Consider the following 22,609-nt stretch of genomic DNA (forward strand, 5'->3'; position numbering starts at 1 on the left):
TGTTTGTTCTTCTGATCATTTTTCAGTACATATTTTTTTTTTATTTAATTTTCATGTTGTTCCATCTGTTGAAACTTGGCTTTAGTTCCTGTTATGTTTGCATTCTATTTGTGAAAATCTTCTATCACAATATCATGAAGGGTATCTCCTACATTTGTGCTTTGGATCTTTGATCCATTTTGAACTGATTTTTGTACAAGATGAAATATACCAATTTAATTTCATTCTTCTACAGTTGGAAATCCAGCTTTTTCTGTGCTCTTTGTTGAACAGGCTTTTTCAAACTTTGTTTTCCCCATTTTGTCAAAATTTAATGGGATATAGCTTTGCCATTTTACTTCCAGGCCCTCAATTCTATTCCATTCTATTTTTATGCCAACACGAGGCTGTCTCTGTAGCTATAGCTCTCTGGTATGTATAGCTTGAGGCCCAGCACTCTTTTTACTCATTAGAATTGCTTGAGCTTTTTATGGTTCTGTATGACTTATTGCATTATTGTTTCTAAGCTGTGAAATGTGATGTGACATTAATATTTTCAAAAGTATTGCATTAATTTTGTATAATAATTTTGTTACTATAGATTTTCTTGCATTATTATTTCTGCCTTAGGGCTATTTTTTTCATTTTCTAGTCTTTTTCTGTTATATTTTAGGTGAGAAAGTTACAGATTATCATACATGTAAGGTTAAATTAGAGTTCTTTTTTTCCCCTAGTACCAAGAGTAAGCTAGTGCCTAAGTCTGTTGGTGCTGAAACCCAAAGGAACTGTGTTTTTACATGTAAAAGACCTCACAGACCACAATCACATCAGTCTTAGGTGAGGATCATTATAGCCTTGTCGTTGGGTGCTGTTTCATATTGCCGTTTTTGGTAGAATATAATAGTTATTTCAAATACAATGTGATCATTTTGATTTATATCTTTACCAGTTGTTTTAGTTTATGTTTAGTTTGAACAAATGTTAATTATTTTGGTACAGAAAATGGAGTCAGGACAAGATGGCTTTACTCTAGTCACTTCACTGTAGTTTTCTTTTTCAATATCTTGAAGTTTTTATTGCAGTGGTTTTGGGGGCTTTGTTATTGTTGTTTGTTTGCTTGCTTATTTGGGTTATATATATTCATGAATACTTAGTTGGGGTTATTTTGAAAGGAATGTTTTTCCTAATTATTTTCTGAGAGACTCAACTCTTAATACGAAGACTACTGTTTTGTTTGTTTGTTTGTTTGTTTTCATTTTTATTGCTTAACAAGGTCAGATGATGGTATGGGAGATATCATCTCAAAAAAAAAAAAAAGATAAAATATCACTCCATTTCTGTCTCTTTGATGTAGCGTTTGCATTTAAATTTATTTCACTATTTTTTTATGCATAGGTACCAAAGAAGGTACCAGGAAGTGAACATCTGTCCTAAAAAAAAAAAAAAAAATTGATACAGCTTTAAATTGAGTTAGTAAATTGTAGTTTGCATTTAAATTTTATCCAAGTTGTTTTGTGCCATTGGTGTGCTTACATAGTGGTGCATTTGGGCAATTGTATATTGTTATAGAGAATAAGATATTATCAATAGTGGTTGGATTCTTTTGTTGTTGCTTAGTTGTGTTTTTATTTTCAAGTAAAAGGTCAGAGAAAGAACACTGGTAGTTCTGTGTTGAATTTCTTAGCTTTAGGCTATTAAACTTTCATGTGAATAGAGAGTTGGGTGTATTTCAGAAGCTAGGGAAGAAAACATTAGCTATAAAATTAGAAGTCATCAGGAGACAGATGCTATTGGGGGCCCCCTATCGATGGGAGTCTCCCAGGGACAGAAATAGTTTAGGGCCTGGGAGTCTGCCGGCACCCAAGTGTTAGAAGTCACCAAATGTTGACATTGAGATTTCTAAATGTGAAAAGGCCCAAAGATCCAGCAAACAACAGGAAGTACTAAGAAGTCATGTCTGGGATGAAGCCACCCAAATATTCCTGAAATTAGGATTCTTGGAAGGGAAACACGAATCAGCTCTGGAACTTGATCTGGTAACAAAGGCCCGTGATCCCAGTCACTGCGGGGGAAGAGGCAGAGGCAGAAAGATCACAGGTTCCAGGCTACCCTAAGCAAACAGAAAATAAGGTTCCGAGACACAGGTGATGTGTCTACAGGCTGAAGTACAAATGTACTACATATTTTTTAAAAAACGTCACATAGGACAAATCGGTACTCCACAGCTGTTTTGGAGCTGTATCTAAAGTTATTACAATTGTCAATCTTTTTCTGTCAATGACATCACAAAGAACTTATGTTCTAAGCACAACCTACCACCCAGCCCCCAAAAAGGCATTTACTAGTTATGCAATCTAGACTTAAAAGTGAATATATTAAGAAACCATGGCCTGATGTGGTGGAGTACACCTTTAATCCCAGCACTTCTAGAGGCTGGCGACAGCTCAAGGCCAGCCTGGTTTCCAGGTAGTTCCAGATTAGATAATGCAGTTACAGATAAACATCTCGTAAATAAACACGGCCATCTATTTAGGACAGATTAATCTCACCTCAGGAGCTTATGGTGGGCAATAGAAACCTATGTGAAGCAACAGATACCAAACACACAGCATGCTTAGGTAAGGTCTCTTATCACACAGCAAACCGATAAGGTTTCAGAGAGGGTAATGAGAATTTACTTGCCAAATGTTAAGCGCTATTTGTGTACTGAAAAGATTACAAGCAACTGAATAGATACATTATAACAACAATGCCGCAGCCCTTCCGGGAGTGAGTGGGTGGCCCTGAAAAGGGCCGTTAGCGAAGAGCGAGCGGGAATCAGGCCAAGCTCAGCCGCCGAAGCCGTAGAGCGTGCGTCCCTGGCGCTTGAGCGCGTAGACCACGTCCATGGCGGTGACGGTCTTGCGCTTGGCGTGCTCCGTGTAGGTGACGGCGTCGCGGATCACGTTCTCCAGGAAGACCTTGAGCACCCCGCGGGTCTCCTCGTAGATGAGGCCGGAGATGCGCTTGACTCCCCCGCGCCGGGCCAGGCGGCGGATGGCGGGCTTGGTGATGCCCTGGATGTTGTCGCGCAGGACCTTGCGGTGGCGCTTGGCGCCTCCCTTGCCCAGACCCTTCCCGCCTTTGCCGCGACCAGACATTGTCTCAAATCTCTCTTCAGCTGAGAGCAGAAACGCTGAGACCTGACCTGAGCGCCGCCTTTTATAGGGCAGGAGGCGGACCGAAATGAGAACCTGAGCGAGGAGGCGGGAAGTTGCTCCCGCCGGCCGTGGGGGAGGGGAAGGCTTAAAAAAAAAAAAAAAAAAAAGACGCCTCTTGTTTCTTTGTTTCTTTGTCTGTGCTTTCTGAGGGAACCAGCTCCTCACCCGGTTTTAAGACTTTGGGGACTTGAGCGCACGATCAATAAGTACACTGACGTTGTACGAAATACACAAGGCCAAGCAGCCCCCTGACAGCAGGAGAGGACAGTGCAGGCCGCTGCTAAGGTGCTCTGGCGGTCACGGACTGCTTTCTAAGGTCACATCGTGCTGTGAGTGACCTTGTGTTCCTTCTCAGTAGTGACTGCGTTTCAATACTTAAAGCTTTCCAAAAATCACCAGTATTCTCTCAAGAAATATTCATAAAAACCGTATCGGTGAATTATTCCTCTGCATCGATAGGTGAATCCTCAGTTTAAAGTCTTTTTTTTTTTTTTTTTTTTTAACATTCAAGATTTTTACTTCACTGGACTGAAAGTCAGTGCCCGATATTTATAGTTTGGACAATATTAAATGTAAGCCTTATGTATATAGAAATTTCATCATTCGCATTGCCATTCCCATTTCCTCTCAGATATTTTGTATTTGCCTTTCACCAATATTTTCAAGAAACTACCCAAGTACTTTTGTGAAGTTTGTGCTATTGTGTTCATAGAACACATGAAATACTTAACAGAATAAACTCTCATATCATGCTATATTATTTCTAAATTTTAGAAGCACTGTGTGTGTCTCAACTAAAAATGTCCTTTCAATTATTTAATGATTTAATAAGTTACTTTTTTTACTTTTTGATTAATTTTACTTTATGTGTATGAATGTTTGCCTGCACATATGTAAGTAAATATATATGTAGAGTTTATGTGTCCCAGGTACTTACAGAGGCCAGAAGAAGGCATCTGAAGTCCAGGGATGGGAGTTATAGACAGTTGTGTGGGAGCTTAAAGCTGAACCCAGGTCCCCTGAAAGTGACACAAGCACTCCTAAACCTTGAGCCATTTCTTCAGCTTGCCACCCCACTCCTCCTCCTCCTCCTGCTCCTCTTCCTCCTTCTTTTTTAATTAGAGGATGGTTGTGTCCCAGGGAGGTGGAGGTCTTGTGGGCGAAGAACTGGTGGAGAGTGCACCTGGCAATGCCAGGAACAGAAAGAATACTTCCTAGCTCTGTGCGTGCCTCTGTGTGTGTGCGTGTGTGCGTGTGTGCACGTGCATGTATTTTCAACTATGAAGGGTGATGACCCAAAGTCAGAAAGGTAGGCAGGGATGAATTATGAAGTCTTATGGCTATATCTGAGAGCAGTGAGGAGACACAATCAGGGCCGTCATCTCCACTCAGGTGTTCAGTGGAGAAACCTGGGACTACACTGCTGATAATGGGTTTGTTGAGGGCCAGAGTGGATACTGTAAGCAAGCAAATTGCTTTTTCAGTAATCCCGGTAAAAGATGAGGTTGGCTTGAACCCAGACTCTGTCACTTTTGTATAGGTGTTCTGGAGGTATGCGCCTGGCTATGCTTTCCCTGATGAGGGCCAAGTCTCATGGAAAAAAAAAAAAAAAAAAGAAAGAAAATTAACAATAAAAAGTAAAGAGCAAGAGCTTCTTATCCTTCTGAGTTCCAAATGTGTCATTTGAACACAAGAAGAAGGTGTTGGTCCCAAAGGCGGCTGGCAAATCCAACATAAGGTTTTTGGCTGGTGATTTAATCATATCTTCCATTAGTCCTCAACTTCCCTATGTAGAGAAATGACATGTGCTGTGTTCCTTCTGTGTGACTGGAGTTAGGCCAGGATATGACAAGCTTAGGTGCTCAAGCTGTGAGCTGAATGGGAAACGAAAGCCTTGAAAGTCAGCACCTCTCTGCCCCTTGTTTCATTTTTTCTTTAAATTCATGTGAAAATTTGGTGTCTCTGTGTGTGCCCTCCTCTGTGCCCATGCCCATGATGCCAGAAAAGAATGTATGACACCCCCCCAACCAGGAAAACACACACACACACACACACACACACACACACACACACACACTGGAGCTCTTGCAAGATCAGCAGTTGTTCCTAAGCACTAAGGGACTTCTGCAGCCTGCTAAATGACTCTTTAGAAGAAACTACTACCAATACATACTGCAAATTGTTTTCAGATGAAATCAATTTCTACTGAGACAGATTTAATACATCACTTTTTAAAATCTTTTCTTTCTAGAGATGCTCCTCACACTAATTTCTTCTAAGGATGCAGGATAAATATAGAAACACTGCATTGTGTATCATCTGCATTTCTTTATGTCTGTTGGCAGCAGGCTGATATTTTTTCTCTTTAAAAAGAAACCTTTAACCTAAGCCTCCTTTAAAGCCTGTGCCAACACAGTGGGCTTTATTCTACATGTACCTTTCAAGACTCAATCAATACCAACCCATAAAATACTTGTCTTTACAAACTCTCTACAAAAATATCCTTATGTAAAAACTTTAAAAAGCAGTTGAGAGTGAGGATAAAATTGCACTAAGACCTAAAGTTTAAAGATAGGAAAAGCTACTAACATTTGAAAGTCTTCCCATAAATGCAGAGGCATCGTGGTAGGATTGAGGGAGCACTCCTATAAGGAAACTTGCTACTCCTCCTGGTAATGCTACATGGGAACATACACAATGTGACATTTTAACGTAAACTACAATTTGAATATCAGCCATTAGCATTTATTAGTACTTAAAGTAAAATTCGCTGACTTGTTATCCAGAGACAGGGTTTATCTACTTAGCTTTGGCTGTCCTGGACTAGCGTTGTATACCAGGCTGGCCTCAAACTCAAGAGATCCTGAGTGCTGGGATTACAGGCGTGTGCTAGTGAAGGCGGCTTTGTATAAAAACTAGAAAAAACTTTTGCACTAGATTATAGTGAGCCAATGAAACTACTGACCGGTTCACTTAGGTTTCTTTGTCCGGCTCAAAAACCATTTCAAGGAACACAGCCCCTTCTAGTGTTTGTAGGTGGCTCTGAAAAGAGCCTTTGTGTTTTAAAGTTTCTGGAAACTTTTAGAGATCAAATTACTTCCCCTTGGCCTTGTGGTGGCTCTCGGTCTTCTTGGGCAGCAGCACCGCCTGGATGTTGGGCAGGACGCCACCCTGCGCGATGGTGACGCGTCCCAGCAGCTTGTTGAGCTCCTCGTCGTTGCGGATGGCCAGCTGCAGGTGTCGCGGGATGATGCGCGTCTTCTTGTTGTCGCGGGCCGCGTTGCCGGCCAGCTCCAGGATCTCGGCCGTCAGGTACTCCAGCACGGCCGCCAGGTAGACCGGGGCGCCGGCGCCCACCCGCTCCGAGTAGTTGCCCTTGCGCAGCAGGCGGTGCACGCGGCCCACGGGGAACTGCAGGCCGGCGCGGGACGAGCGCGTCTTGGCCTTGGCGCGAGCCTTGCCGCCTTGTTTGCCGCGTCCAGACATGACAGCAAATTAGCAGTCAGAACAGGATCGGTTAGAAACGAGAAGGCGCACGCGCGCCTTTTATAGTCAACGCATGACATGAAAAAGGAGCAATTTCATTGGTTGCAATATTTGTTTCACCTAAACCAATGGTACAGTTGTTTTGAAAAATCCTTGCTTTTATTGGACACGTAGTGGATGACGTTTGATAGTTCAAGAGAAACCTACAAGTTTGTTTAAAAAGCAGCCAGCCGACAGAGTATTCTACTGTGTGGTTTTCTCCTCGCTTTACCTCCTTGGTCTTTTTTTCTCGCCATGCCTGAGCCAGCGAAGTCCGCCCCCGCCCCGAAGAAGGGCTCCAAGAAGGCGCTGACCAAGGCGCAGAAGAAGGACGGCAAGAAGCGCAAGCGCAGCCGCAAGGAGAGCTACTCCGTGTACGTGTACAAGGTGCTGAAGCAGGTGCACCCCGACACGGGCATCTCGTCCAAGGCCATGGGCATCATGAACTCGTTCGTCAACGACATCTTCGAGCGCATCGCCAGCGAGGCGTCGCGCCTGGCGCACTACAACAAGCGCTCGACCATCACGTCGCGGGAGATCCAGACGGCCGTGCGCCTGCTGCTGCCCGGGGAGCTGGCCAAACACGCCGTGTCGGAGGGCACCAAGGCCGTCACCAAGTACACCAGCTCCAAGTGAGCAAGCGCGCCTCACCCATCACCCAAAGGCTCTTTTCAGAGCCACTCACATTACTGCTAGAAGGATGTAGCACTTTGTGAGTTGTATTCGCTTACCACGCTACAGTCTTAATGGGAAATGTCATTCAGAAGCTCAGTAAGATTTGTGACTACCTTGCACGCTAGAATATTCCTGTTTTTAAGGAATATGCACAGTAGCATACCTATTGCTAGTTTTACGTTTGAGCTTGAAAATTTACCAAAAGTGAAACTAAGCAAGAGCTTTCTGCTCCTTGCTCGTTAATGCTTTCATTGACCAATCCCGGAGCTGCGCGGGCAATTTCAAAATTACCCGCCAAATTTGTTTGATCTCTGAAGTGGAACCTCAGCAACTGCTTCCAGTTTAAATGTGCAATAATTTAAAAATTGAAACATTTTAAAATCTTTATTTGGAATTCACATGAAACCGCTGACACCGGTAACTTATTTTGCTCATTTCTTTCGGTGATACATTTTATATGATTAGGATATTATAGTGTCCCCCAGCTATTCTAATGGCAAAGTTATGAAAGCGCATAAGCAACAGAAGATAAGTTTTTGTTTTTATATGAAAGAACACGGGATGGGGAAGAGGCTGTAGAGGTGGCTCTGGGGCCTGGAGAGATGGCTCAGCGAGCACTGGCTGTTCTTCCAGGGGTCCTGAGTTCAATTCCCAGAAACCACATGGTGGCTCAAAACCATCTGGTGCCCTCTTCTGGTGTGCATGAAGATAGTGTGCCCATATAAATTAAAAAAAAAAAAAAAAAAAAAAAAGAGCACGGTATTTCAGACAACCCAGCAAAACTAACTACATGGTTATGTTTTTTAAATGCATTTATTGAGGTAAATTAACACAACACATGCCATCGAAAATAGCTGAAATAAATTAATTTCACATACAATATCAATTATTAAAACCAAATTACTTAGTTTTGAATTTTCATTTAGGAACGTGTATGTTTACAAGCTTTTAAAAAGATATTGATAAATGAAAGTGCAAAAAATATTAGACAAAGACTACTTTAATGATAAAGATTGGCTAAGGCGATGAGGAAAGCACAGAACCGCTGAAATCTCTTTTTGGGGAATAGAAATTTGATCTTGGGTGTGTAGCTTTTGTTTTTTCTTTTGTGTTTTTCTAGACAGGGTTTCTCTATGTAGTGTAACAGCCCTGGCTATACTGGACTCACTTTGTAGACCAGGATGGCTTCAAACTCAAACTGCCTGCTTGTGCCTCCTGAGTGCTGGGACTAAAGTCCTGCACCACCATGCCTGGCTGGTGTGTTTCTTATGTCCTCTTTGTTACCAGACACTATATGATGGTATAGGCACAATAGAAGGGGAAGAACCCTGTGACAAAAGCTCAAAGTTTCATTAAATTTTTCATAAAGAAAAATTTATGAGAGCCTAATTTCTGTACGTATTCCTCTTTCTTTTAGTAGAAGGAGGAAGAGATACCAAGCACAGAGAGGTCAGTAAAAGGCTTGAGGGTTCAGGGTTGAGATGAAATCCTGCGTGAAAGCTTGGGATCCAAAAGACCTCCGTACAACAAAACGGGGAACAGCGAAGGACTTAGCTTATTCAGAAAGCAGAGTGCAATCTTTCTTTTTTTAAATGGATTTTTAAAGATTTATTTATTTATCATGTACACAGTGTTCTGCCTGCATGTACACCTGCAGACCAGAAAAGGGCATCAGATCACATTACAGATGGTTGTGAGCCACCATGTGGTTGCCAGGAATTGAATTCAGGATCTTTGGAAGAGCAGGCAGGCTGGGCTCTTAACCTCTAAGCCATCTCTCCAGGCCCCAGAGTGCAATCTTTATTCTTAACCATACTATACTGTTACAGATCTCATTGAGGCAGGTGGATGGCTATAAGTTTGAGGCCAGCTTGGTCTACAAAGTGAGTCCAGGACAGCCAAGGCTACACAGAGAAACCCTGTCTCAAAAAACCAAAAATCAGTGCATAGGATGCCAAACTATGTTTGCTTTATTCTCTTACTAGACAAAAAGCAGAGTGTTTGTTTGTTTATATTTCTAACTGAACCTTTTCCTAGAAGATAAATGTGAAAAACATAACATCTGGGCAAAGAAATGCTTGCTGTAGTATGAAGGCAGTGGTCTGCCATAACTCTGCAAACACCCTCTTGTTTTCAAAGCATGTCTGGCAAATGTATTGTCTCTGCCTGATATGTAGAAGAATTTTAATTCAGAACATGGCTACTCTGAAAAGAAATCACATCCAAAGAACTTCTAGGTCTGTGTGATCCAGCTGGAATATAGACAGGACTTTAATCCCAAGAGACTGGGGCATCAGATCTCCGAGTTCAAAGGCCAGCCTGGTACAGAGCAAGTTTCAGGTAAAGAAAATCTTAGAACCAGGCGTTTTATGCCCGTACTTTAATCCTTTAATCCCAGCACTCAGGAAACAGAGGTTTGCGGATCTCTGAGTTTTAGTCAGTGCTGTTCAGGCAGTTCTGTTGGGTCAATGAGTTGAGAGGCCGTGCAGTGGTGAGCTTGTGGCAGTTCAGTTCTTGGAATCTGGAGGTAGTTTTCATTGGGAGAACTCCAACAGAGACAGGTTGGAGATAGAACAAGGTAGACACAGGTAAAGACAAAACATGCCAGACAATGAGAAAGAGCTAGAAGATTAGGACCAGATTGTGAAGAGTTAGTATGAGGCCAAGTAGAGCAATTCAGTCAGAAACTAAGAAAGAAGTCAGATGGAATAAGTCAGCTGAGAGACCAGGTTGAGCCAGAACAGATGGGTTGAACCAGCCAGCTTTGAGCTCAGAAAGAACAAGTAAGGGTGAGTTTATTCAGCAGTAAGTCTCAGAGGCTGAAAACATTCTGGGCCTAGTTTAGGTTATACAGAGGCTAGAAGCTTCCAGGACTAGGCCTAGGTTAGCAGAAGGAGGAAATGGGTTTCCAAGACAACAATTATATCAGGAGAATAAAAGATACTTTTACACTGATGTCAGTTCAGCAAGTTCTCATTTCCCCCTTTTGGCTTAACCACATTTTGTTATATAATGTTGAATACACATGCTTGATGTTGAATAACCTTTTTGATATTGGGATGTACCCCCACACACACTATTAAAAATAACAAAAACAAGCAAATAAATGGAAGCATAGGAAGAGCTTGTGATCTTAAGTGGATCAAATGGATTTAACTTCCCCAAAGGCACTAGCAATGCCTACCAATACTTTATCGCCAGATAGTCCATGCAATGGTTCTGCAAATGTGTAACACAAGACCACAATTCCAATATTCCCTGGGTCATACTACCATAATTTAGTGCTGTTTTCTAACCTTATCCCAAAGGAATGCATAGGAGCAACATAGACTTGAGGCACATTACAATCACATCTTAACCACAGTTGTCTTCGTAAGCTAACAACTTGTTAATCTCACGTCATCACACCTGGGTCTGAGTCAGTGATCTCAGCATGTGCTATGCTATCTACATGTCTTGGAGTATTCCCTAACTTTTCTGACTCAGAATGCTGTCCTTAAATATAGTGTACATTTTGAATGCCTGGATGCAAGGCTATGCCAGCAGTGGCAGCCATGGTAGTAATGGCGACCATCCCCAACACAATGGCTGTGACCAGTCCTCTTCTTCATTTGACAATATATGACAAATCATAGACATGAGAGGAGATTTTTGCTTGGCTCGATCTATCTGTACAGGCATCCAAACACCAATCTTGGGCTGAATGTACGTAAATGCTGAGAGCTAAAACTGAGAGGAGTACTAGCATTTAAATACATATATAAAGAATGACTGGAACAAGACACATACCTTTCAAACTGATTCCAAGTAGTTACTCCAGTCAGGAACAAATAAGGAAGAGGTACACATGCCGTGCTATTATGAGATATGTTTTTTGTAAAAAGAAAACATAGTCTCATTGTTAGAAGTATATTCCCAGCTGGGTGTGGTGCCTCATGCCTTTAATCCCAGCACTCAGGAGGCAGAAGCAAGGGGATCTTTGTGAGTCCGAGGCCAGCCTGCTCCACAAAGTGAGTTCAGGACAGCCAGGGCTACACACAGAGAAATCTTGTCTTGAAAAATCCAAAATAATCATGATGATCATGATGATGATGATGATGAAGAGGAGGAAAAGGAGGAGGAAGAGGAAGAGGAAGAAGATGAAGAAGAAGAAGAAGAAGAAGAAGAAGAAGAAGAAGGAGGAGAAGAAGAAGAAGAAGAAGAAGAAGGAGAAGAAGAAGAAGACGATGACTCTGTTTCCAGGCCCAAATTAATGCCAATACTAATTTCCAAAGATGATCTAGAGGAGCTCCTCCCCTCCATATGAGGAGAGGGCAGGGCCATCCCACCCCCATGTCGTACTAACCTCTCGGGACCATTATCATGGGTGGTGATGGTATTATTTTTATGGAACTATCTTAATTCTTTGCCTTTCTGTTTGGTGTGAGCAGAGCCTGCCAAGCTCCAATCTATGACCCTACCATAAGAAGTGTTAATAAGGACTCATAGCCCTGGTCCTCTACTTTGTTCCCAATGTTATCCATTCACTTAACTCTGAGACAGACAAGAAGAGAGTGGTGAGGGGGCAAATGGGGTGAAATGAAAGGCTCATCAGTAGTATTTCCTTTAAATCCTTCAGCTACTAAGATGAGCAAGCTCTTCATTTCAGGTTTTGTTCCATTTCTTATCATAAATAATCATCCCCTGTGTGTGTGTGTGTGTGTGTGTATATATATATATATTTCAAACAATGAACTTCATGCCTAATAAAATAGGAAGCTTCCCCACTCCTATTTCATAAGATGAAATCAAATGTAAACCATCTTCATTAAGAAACAAAGAACTTCTTTTTCCTCAGCTGCCTCCAAGGTGCTCGGTCCTTCCGAGGAAGCTAAGGCCGCCTTTGGGTGAGGCCCCCCACTTCATCGCTAGCACCTTGCTGGCAGTTCACAACATGGCCTCCATCTCCAAGATCACCTGCATCTACTCCGCCCTCATTCTTTGTTGGGGACAATAGGCTATATGGCCAATGTTCAGCCATCTTGTCCAAGTCTGCACCTTTAAGTCTCTGTCTTTCCCAGAACTTACCTTTCACCGGAAACTAGCTGACCCTGTTGTGAGTCAGCAGTTAGACTAAAGGGCAAAACATTATGACCCTGCCTGGAATTCCCTGTGTTTTGAGAAAGGCCTGCAGCTGCGTTGCTATAGCAATATGCTTCCCCACCTTCTGAATTATAAAAGCTGATGCCTGACTAATAAAGTTTGAGAGTTTGATCAATCAGACTTGCTCTCCTTCTTTGTGTCTTGCATTTTTCAACAGGTGACCTCCTTCCCAAGTTTTAGTCAAACCCCACAGGTTGGGTCAATTCTTCATGACAACGAAGTGACAGTCACGGAGGATAAGATCAATGCCCTCATTAAAGCAGCCGATGTCAACGTTGAACCTTTCTGGCCTGGCTTGTTCACAAAGGCCCTGGCCAATGTTAACACTGGTAGCCTCATCTGCAATGTAGGGGCTGGTGGGCCAGCTCCAGCAGCAGGAGCTGCACCAGCAGGAGGTCCCACGGCAGCCACTGCTGCTGCCCCAGCTGAGGAGAAAAAAGTGGAAGCAAAGAAGAAAGAAGCTGAGGAGTTTGATGATGACACGGGCTTTGGTCTTTTTGACTAAACCTCTTGTTAACATACTCAATAAAAAGCTGAACCTGTAAGAAAAAAAAGAAACAACCTCTACTGTTGTCCTGCAATCCAATTAGAGTCACTAATATAAAGAGGAATAGTGGAATTCCGCCACCACCACTGTACCACTCAGTTAAAGGAAAGTTAGAAATATAAGCTTAGTAAGAATAATTCCTTGCCTTATTTGAACAATAGTGATTGTTTACATGGTGAAGAACAAGGCTGCAGATGTTTGATTTTTATCCCAGATTATGAGCCATCTTCTCTCCTTCATTGGCTAATTTTTTCAACTGCCCTCAAGTAGGAAAGGTGCAATTCATTATGGAACACAGTGGTTTCACAGTTGTTTTGGATGTGTGACTCTAAGTCAGATGACAAGTCAGGGGCAAACTGTGATCACATGCTCATCTCTCAGTTTTAACCATCTTTCTGGAAAGCAGCCATTGCCTGAAGCTGTGCAGACACAAGCACACCCTTTTCCCATTTTATAACACTTCCTTTTATCCATTGCTAAGAATCTTCCTCTTTATACCAAATAGGTTGTAATATATTACCATCAAGACTTTCTCCAGGAATAAGTAGCCAATGAATTTTAGCGGGCATAAGTGCTAAGATTCAAGAATAGCCACACACTGACCACTGGAATATCAGACTCAGATTGGTGGAAGTTTATTTGAACACTGAGGAAAAACTGACCAGTCAGGGACATATTCTGGGCTTGAAAGCCAGATTATGATGCTGGTCTGTTTCGCAGGATTTTTATAAGAAAAATTGTCCTCATAACTATCTCAATCTCCTGGTAATTGAGGACTTTCGTGGGACATGCCTTTTGGGCTAGTGTCCAATTATAAGTGAGTATATACCATGCGAGTCTTTCTGCTTCTGGGTTAACTCACTCATTATGACCATTTCTAGTCCCATCCATTTGTCCTCAAATTCCGGAATTTCCTTGTTTTTAATAGCTGAGTAGTATTCCATAGTGTATATGTACCACAGTTTCTTTATCCATTCTTCAACTGGGGGACACTTAGGCTATTTTCAGATTCTGGCTATTATGAATAAGGCTGCTATGAACATGGTTGAGCATATGTCCTTGTTGTGTGTAAGAGCATCTTCTGGGTATATTCCAAGGAGTGGAATAGATGGGTCTTGAGGAAGCCCTATTCCCAGTTTTCTGAGAAAGCGCCAGATAGATTTCCAAAGTGGTTGTACTAGTTTGCATTCCCACCAGCAATGAAGGAGTGTTCCTCTTTCTCCACATCCTCACCAGCATGTGGTGTCACTTGAGTTTTTGATCTTAGCCATTCTAATGGATGTAAGATGGATTCTCAGAGTTGTTTTGATTTGTATTTCTCTGATGACTAAAGACGCTGAGCATTTCTTTAAGTGTTTCTCAGCCATTCGATATTCTTCTGTTGATAATTCTCTGTTTAGTTCTGAGTTCTATTTCTCAATTGGGTTATTTGGACATCCTACTGAGATTCTAGGTAAGAGAAATATAGGAGATGGGGAAATAGAAGGACCCAGAGGGTCCTAGAAACCTACAAGAAAAGCATTGTGATGGGTGGATCAGGCCCCAGGGCTCAAACTATTGCACTAACCAAGGACAATACAAGTATTAAACATCGAACCCTTACTCTGATCTACCCAATGGACAGGACATTCTCCACAGTTATGTGGAGAGCAGGGACTGACTCTGACATGAACTCTGGTCCTCCATATTTGACCACTTCCCCTATGTGGGGAGGCCTGGTGGCACTTAAAGAAAGAATAAGCAGGCTGCCAAGATGAGGCTTGATAGCCTGTGACCATAAAGTGGGAGAGGAGGTCCCCCTCAGTCATAGACCTAGGGGAGGGGAATAATGTGAAAGCAGGAGGGAGGAACAGGAGGATACAAGTGATGGGATAACAATTGAGTTGTAATCTGAATAAATTAATAAAATTAAAATAATAAAAAATAAAACTTAAATATCTAAAAAGAAAGAAAGAAAGAAGAAAAATTATAACCAGGTAACCAGGTGGGAAGCAAGGAGGAGGGCAGCATTACATCATTTTGATTAGTTAAACACAAGAAGATTTGATTTTGTTCTGAGTACTATGTATCCAGGTGGCTAGACAAAGTATTTTAAGCTGTTTGGCTGGGATTGGGGTAGGGAATCTCTTGCGGGCTTTCCAGCTCTCTGAGAGTAAGGGACATAGTGGGATGTGGTGGCCTTAACTCTAACAGAACATCATTTATCCTTAACCCAAGACATTTATTGTCTCTTGTTTTATTCTAAGCAGCAAGTATTGAACCTCTCTGGTCTCAGGCACATAGGGCCTGAGAATCTGAACTTAATTTTACTTTATACTCAAAATGGAGACCCAGGAGTAAAATGGTTTCTAATATGCTACGAGTGATAGCTGGTGTTAATGGAGGAGCCAAAGTTATGCTAGGAACTAAAGTAGGTATCAAAGGTGGGGTTATAGAGTTTAAGCAGGGTGAACAGGTTACAACAATAAGATCATTGCTTTTATAACGCAAAAATTTTAAAGTAAATAATGAATCTAATATGATGTTTCTAGGATTAAGTGCTATCTTTCTCACACACACACACAATTTTTTTTAAGCATTTCTTTTAATGTTCTGTTAGAAGTTTCAATGATGGCCTGTGCTAGAGGGTCATAGGGGCTGCTCATAATATGTTTAATATTCCAATGTTGTAAAAACTCTTTAAGGTTTTGGGAAACATAAACTGGAAAGTTATTCATTTTACTTTGTCAAGGCATACTCATGACATTAAAAGCTTCTTTTAAGTGTAATATAACTGATAAAGCTTACTCGTTATTTAATGTAGTAGTCCATTGAAATCCATACAATTGTGTGTACATTGCAACTTCAAATAATTTAATGTGGATTACATCCAGTTGCCACATCTCATGCGATGTCACCTCTCAGATTGTTACCAGAAGGCAGTCAGGGCCTATGAAAACTATGACAAGTTTCACAATGTGAAGTTATTGCTTTTGCCATTCTCTGAGCTACAGGATTTTTTCATTTAAAGCTCTCCAGTTAGAATGTTTAACTGCATGAAGCCTAATAACTTCAGGTAAAATCGTACAAAGATAACTAATATATATTGATTGAAGAATCTCTGAGTGGATTAACATTGTCCCGTAGGGCCAGGGAGACTGATGTGTGCTCCGATACGCATAATAAGATGTGGATTAGTGTGATGGATTAATAGCTGTTGTAAGTGTTAAAATAAAAGAAATAATTCTATATCAACAGGATAAATAAAGAGTGTAAACATGATGCATATTGTGAGTCTGTCATAGTGCTTAAGGTTGGGGAAAAAAAATTTCACAAGACCATAAGAAGAGCTGGTAATTTGGACTTTTGGACAGATAAGTAAGAGGGTTGTAATGCTTTAGAAATATCCTTTTTTTTTTTTTTTTTTTTTTTTTTGTCAGAATATCTAGTAATTCTAAATGTATTAGATAAGTATATAAAGTATTTAAAGCATATAAGGTGTTCAATCAAGAGGTTCATGTTTAATAATAGGACCAATAAGAACTTTTGTTCATTTTTAAAACTACATGTACTTGGTTTTGAATATTGATTATTAATTATTTATATAATCACATAAAGCTATGTTTCATTAATTGTCCATGGATCTTGTTGTTGCCCTCTTGGTTTAAATAAGAGCTATACAAATGTATGGGACTAAAAATGATCATAATGAGTGAGTTAACCCAGAAGCAGAAAGACTCACATGGTATATACTCACTTATAATTGGGCACTAGCCCAAAAGGCATGTCCAACAAAAGTCTTCACTTACCAGGAGATTGGGATACATGTAAGCACATCCTACTGAGACCCTAGGTAAGAGAAATATAGGAGATGGGGAAATAGAAGGACCCAGAGGGTCCTAGAAACCTACAAGGAGAACATCGTGATGGGTGGATTGGGGCCCAGGGGGGTTCTGTTCAAACTATTGCACTAATCAAAGACAATACAAGTAGTAAACACCGAACCCCTATTCTGATCTAGCCAATGGACAGGACATTTTCCACAGTTATATGGAGAGTGGGGACTGACTCTGACATGAACTCTGGTGCCCCATATTTGACCACTTCCCCTATGTGGGGAGGCCTGCTGGCACTTAAAGAAAGAATAAGCAGGCTACCAAGATGAGACTTGATAGCCTATGACCATATAGTGGGGGAGGAGGTCCCCCTCGGTCTTAGACCTAGGGGAGGGGAATAGGGTGAATGTGGGAAGTAGGGAGGAACGGGAGGATACAAGTGATGGGATAACAATTGAGTTGTAATCTGAATAAATTAATAAAATTTAAATTTAAAAAATAAGAGCTACAGTGATAAGCAGACAGCTTAGCAGGGCCAAAAAGTTTTAAGTTAACTTTTGGTTATTATTTTTACATTATTTTTAACCATACCCAAAAAACTTACAAATCTTAAAGTTTATACTTCTTAAAAAATTTAGAGAGTTAAAACAAAACAAAAAAGAGTATGGGATAAGTAACAGTAATTTCTAGTGGCAATAGTCTACTTTTTGGTTTGGTTTGGTTTGGTTTAGTTTTAGATTTGGATTTTGAGACAGATTTTCTCTGTGTAGCCATAAGTATCCTAAAACTCTCTCTGTAGACCAGGCTGGCCTCAAACTCAGAGATCTCTGCCTCTGCCTCCCAAATGCTGAGACTAAAAGTATGAGCTACCACCATCTGACAAATGAGTAGTCTACATTTTATTTTATTAAGCATATAGTTTGTTTTTTGGGGCTGTTCTGTTTCCTGGTTTGTTCGTTTGTTTGTTCTCTATGTCCTAGAATCAAATGGCCTTTTGACCCAGGAAAGAGATTTAAGGAAACTTTTTAACCAAGCATGCTTGAGTTCCAACTCAAGGGGAGAGGGTGGGCCATAACCCAACCCCAAAGGTAGCAGTCAAGAGACTGCAGGGCCAGGTATGATTTCACATGCCTTTAATCCCAGCACTCAGGAGGCAGAGGCAGACTGATTGCTGTGAGTTTGAGGACAGCCTGGTCTACAAAATGAGTCAAGAACAGCCAGGGATACACAGAGAAACCCTGTGCCGAAAAACCAAGGGGTGGGAGAAGGTATCTCTGAGTTCAAGGCCAGTCTAGACTACATAGTATAGTGATAATGTTCCATACATAAATACATAAATAGTGACTTTTTAAATCTAAAGCCATGCTGCAACATAAAAATCAGTTAGTGATGATATGATTTCCCACACTACATTTTTAAAAAATTGGACATATATAAAAGTCTATAAGTTAAATGTATAGCAAATTTTATTGCTGTCAATAACGGGGCAAGCCAAAATCATAAAGTTCTCTGTCTTATATATGTTAAAATTCTTACAGATGGCTAAATGGGTGTCTTCCACATTCATTTTGTGATGGTGTCACATCTGAGAACTATAGAAACTTTAAAAAAAATTTAGAGTATTAAATTTACTTTTCCTTTTTTTTAACAGCTAAAACAAATGGGTTTCATGATGGCATTTTCACACACACTTATTTTTCCTTAGTACTTGACAATATATTTGAATATGCTTAGTATTGCCTCCCTCAGGACATGTTTTTCCCCTTTCTCTGGGAATCTTGGTCTCTGTCCTCTGCTGTGAGGAAACATCACAACCAAGGCAAATATTTACAAACGTGTGTTTCCTTGGAGCCTTGATTACAACTTCAGAGGGTGAGTCCATGGCTCTCATGGGGGAAGCATAGCAGCAGACAGGCAAGCATGGCTCCGGAAGAGCAGCTGAGAGCCCAGGCACATCTAATCCACAGGGAGGGGGCAGAAGAGGAGAAGAGGAGGAAGGGAGAGAATGAATAGGATTGGTTTGGATTTTTGATTCCTCAAAGCCTACCCCCTACTCCCTCCAACAAGGCCACACCTCTTAATCCTTCCCAAACAGTTTCACCAACTAGAGACCAAACACTCAAATATATGGGAGCCATTCTCACTCAAAACAACACAGAGGGGAAATTTGATTATTGTATATTACTTTATTTAGACCAAGACACTATTTACATATTTAAAATAATGTAACTCAATATATTTTTAAAGATTATTTATTTTATGTATATGAGTGTTCTATCTTCATGTACACCCACACACCAGTAGAGAGCATCAGCTCCCAGTGTTGATGGTTGTGAGTCACCATGTGGTTGCTGGCAGTTGAGTTAAGGACCTCTTGAAGAGCAGATAGTGGTCTTAACCACTGAGCTACCTCTCCAACCCCACAACATATTTTTTTTTTTTAACAAAAAATGTAGAATGTGGTTAAGATATGGGGAAGGAAAAGAAACTATAAGAGTAAATAAATTTTTTGGTTTTGATTTTTACTTTTTTTCAAGACAAGGTTTCTTTGTGTAGCCTTGGCTGTCCTGGACTTGGAAGGCCAGGCTGGCCTCAAGTTCACAGAGATCTGCCTGCCTCTGCCTCCCAAGTGCTGGGATTACAGGCACCTACCACCATGCCCGACTGCCAAGAATGAAATTATTATTCATTCTAAAGTAGTGTACAATTAATGATTAAATAAATCAAAAATAATGGAACTGGACATAGTGGCACATATCCATAGTCCCAGCATTCAGAAGGCCAAGGCAGGAGTACCATGATTGGCAGGCTGCTCAAGCACCAAACAGGAGCTAGGGAGATGGGTCAATTATTAAGAACACATGATGATCTTGTAGAGGACCCAATTTTAGATGCCAAAACCAGGAGATCAGAGCCCATATTTTCCTACTTCCAAGCATATGAACACACACACCACAGAGAGAGAGAGAGAGGAAGGGAGAGAAAGAGGAAGAGAGAGACAGAGACAGACAGAGATAGAGAGACAGAGAGAATAAATCTTTTTTCAAAGCAAAATAAAAACTAGTGTATCAGCTACTTTTCTTCTGCTGTGATAAGATACCAAGATCAACTCAATTTATAGAAGAAAGCTTATTCTATAGAAGAAAGTTTATTCTGTTGTACAGTTCCAGAGGGCTAGAGTCCACAATGGCAGGGACCAGGCATGGCACCTGGAACTCAGAGCTGGGAGTTGTGACCTCATACATCAACTATAAGAATGAAGCAGAGATCAAACTGTAACCGGGCCTTGGCCTTAGGCTCTCAAACCTGGCCCCCAGGGACAGCTTTCCCATCAATGCCTAGCCTTCTACATACCTCCAAACAGCATCAGCAACAGGGAACCAAGTGTTCAAAGACCCATGACAAAGGAGGGCATCTCTCATTCAAAACACTAAAAGTAGTAAGCCTCGTGTGTGTGTGTGTGTGTGTGTGTGTGTGTGTGTGTGTGTGTGTCCATCTCCCATCATTTCTAACTTTAATGATTCTCATTTCAACATTTTTTGAGCATATCCTTAGAGTCAAGTTCACAGGGGAGCAGAGGACTCACACAATCACATCCTCCTGCAGCTGACAGTCTGAGGATAAGGTGCGTGCTGCGGTAGATGACCGGGCGCACCAGGGTGACAATAGCTGAGAGACACGAGCAGGAGCAAGGGAAGGCCTCCTTAGGGCCACCACATGCAGATTCGGGTTTCCTGTAAGGCTTAAGGCAGGTCCTGAAGAAGAAAGAGGACTGGAAAACGGCGCAGAGGGCACGCTGAGAAGGCTCTGCCTAGTGAACCTGGCCACTTAGCTACCCTTTCCATTTATGTGTGGCGCCAAGACCATAGCCGGCAAGCATCTCGGACTTTGGCATAATACATCCAGTGGACCTGGGGCAGGCTGCCTTGTGACCTCTTTCCCTCCTTGCTTCAGGGTACATTCCAGAAGGCTGCCTTGTGATCTCTTCCCCTCCCTCAAGGTATTCTCCAGTCGTTCTAAGTATTCCCGGAATTACCGAGGCCTTCAGAGGATGAGCGGGAAGAAAGTCTATAGATAACACCTTGTGGTTCCAGAAGCCTAACAATTCCACCCAGACCCAGAACCACAGGGGCCCTCGCCCTGCCAAACTTCCTGACTTCCTAATATTTTCGGCCCTGAGAAGGCTGGTCTCTGCCTTTAGTTATTGGAATCTAATAAATGAGGTCCTCAGAACCCGCCATAATTGGCCTGATGTTCAAAATGTTGTAGAAGAAGGGGGAAAGGCCTTGCGCCGTTGTTCCCGCGCCCCTTCGGAGGCGGGGCCTTCCCGGTCATCCTCTCCTCATAGGGACTCAGCCACCTCCTCCGTGGGCTCCCAAAACGCCCTTACTGAAAAAAACCCATCATCAGAACTGATAAAACCCCCCATTAAAACAACACCCCTTTACCCATCTCCCATTGACTTAGAGGATGATGAGCCTTTGGATCCAGGTGACGCGGCCACCTTATAAGAGCAGGCAGCTCATTATCATAACCCTGACTTGCCTCCAGCCTCAAGGGCCACGGTTGCCCTGGCCACGGCCCCCTCCAAAGGCTCAATCCTTGCCTACCCGCCTATTGCCCCCTTTTAATCTACCTCCCCCATATGAGACATCCCCCCCCTGGATTGCATATTCGCCGCGAATCCCCCCCTTGGTGCGGGCACGCTCATTGGCCACCTCCAATGTGGCGACGTTGACTGAGTTGGTCCACAACCGACAAGAACAATTAACCCTCCTAAAAACCCTTAAAGAATTAGGCTCACAACTTACAGATCTATCCCTCCCCACCTCAAGCCCCTCTAAACCTGTATCCATTAAAAAAGTGGAAAATTTTAAAATGTGAGATAGAGTTGAAAAAAAATATAAAAACGCTATATTATGCTTTTAGACATATAAAGGTTCATATATATAATATATATTATATCTATATATTATATCTATATATATATTTGTTTGTTGGCTTTAGTTAAAGATAAGTTTAGACCCTAGATATGCTGTTTGTTGTCAAAGTTTCAAAACTGCTTTTTGTCTTGTCTATCAGACTGCTTTATGATCATCACGTAAAATTTCATGTCTATGTCTGTGAATTTGTTTAATTGTTTAAATATTGTTTTATTTTTCTATATTTTGTAAGAGGGCCAAGTTTTACTTGCTGGCTAATTCTCAAAAACAGTGCAACACACACAACCCATGAGGCAGTGAGAGCCCTGCCTCCATGTGGTGCCGTCCAGCAGCATGCCCGCCCTTCATGGGGCCTGGACCCAAGCACAACAGCTGCCCATGGAAAACAAGCCCAGGACTGGAGCATCCATGGGCCAAAATGTTTCACAGGCACTGCTACTGGCTGCTGCCTATGGGGCTCAATTCTTACAGAACAGAGATGGCTATGAAAATGTGGCTGGTTGGAGAAGTATGGTCTAAGGAATGGTTTATTGCCTTAAACTTCGAATTTTTGTGTTTGATTTTTGTTTGTAAGAGACTTAACAATTTTCCAAGTTGGTCTAGGGAATGGCGTTAATTCCAAACTCCTTAGCTACAAGGTATTTATAATTTTCTTGTTTCTTTGCTTAATTTTTACTTAAGAGATATTTCTAAAAATTTTTACATTCTCAAAAAGGAGAATTAAACTAGTTTTTTACTTGAAACTGGACATTTACAGCTGGGAGTTTCCAGCTTAGATCAAAC

General features: G+C 41.6%; 4 protein-coding genes across 4 annotated transcripts in view; 2 read left to right on the forward strand and 2 right to left on the reverse strand.

Annotated features, from left to right (window-relative positions):
• Positions 1-2,756: 2,756 nt before the first annotated feature.
• The window catches only part of LOC127209563 (uncharacterized), a 63,600-nt gene continuing 43,747 nt past the window's right edge, over positions 2,757-22,609 (reverse strand). Inside the window, exon 5 of the mRNA XM_051169257.1 lies at positions 2,757-3,122. Coding sequence (XP_051025214.1) covers positions 2,808-3,122 — 315 coding nt within the window. The 3' untranslated portion in view covers positions 2,757-2,807. The remainder of the gene's footprint in view (positions 3,123-22,609) is intronic.
• On the reverse strand, positions 6,273-6,684 carry LOC127209200 (histone H2A type 1-B). Its single transcript, XM_051168794.1, has one exon. The coding sequence runs from the start codon at positions 6,663-6,665 to the stop codon at positions 6,273-6,275; it is 393 nt and encodes a 130-aa protein (XP_051024751.1). The 5' UTR covers positions 6,666-6,684.
• On the forward strand, positions 6,948-7,350 carry LOC127209369 (histone H2B type 1-F/J/L-like). Its single transcript, XM_051168982.1, has one exon. It carries the CDS (start codon positions 6,960-6,962, stop codon positions 7,338-7,340), a length of 381 nt encoding a protein of 126 aa, XP_051024939.1. The 5' UTR covers positions 6,948-6,959; the 3' UTR covers positions 7,341-7,350.
• Positions 12,313-13,026, forward strand: LOC127209404 (60S acidic ribosomal protein P1-like). The gene is made up of 2 exons (XM_051169030.1): positions 12,313-12,353; positions 12,723-13,026. The coding sequence occupies exons 1-2, from the start codon at positions 12,313-12,315 to the stop codon at positions 13,024-13,026; spliced, it is 345 nt and encodes a 114-aa protein (XP_051024987.1).

This window comes from Acomys russatus, chromosome 3 (genome assembly GCF_903995435.1).
Source record: "Acomys russatus chromosome 3, mAcoRus1.1, whole genome shotgun sequence".
Taxonomy (NCBI): domain Eukaryota; kingdom Metazoa; phylum Chordata; class Mammalia; order Rodentia; family Muridae; genus Acomys; species Acomys russatus.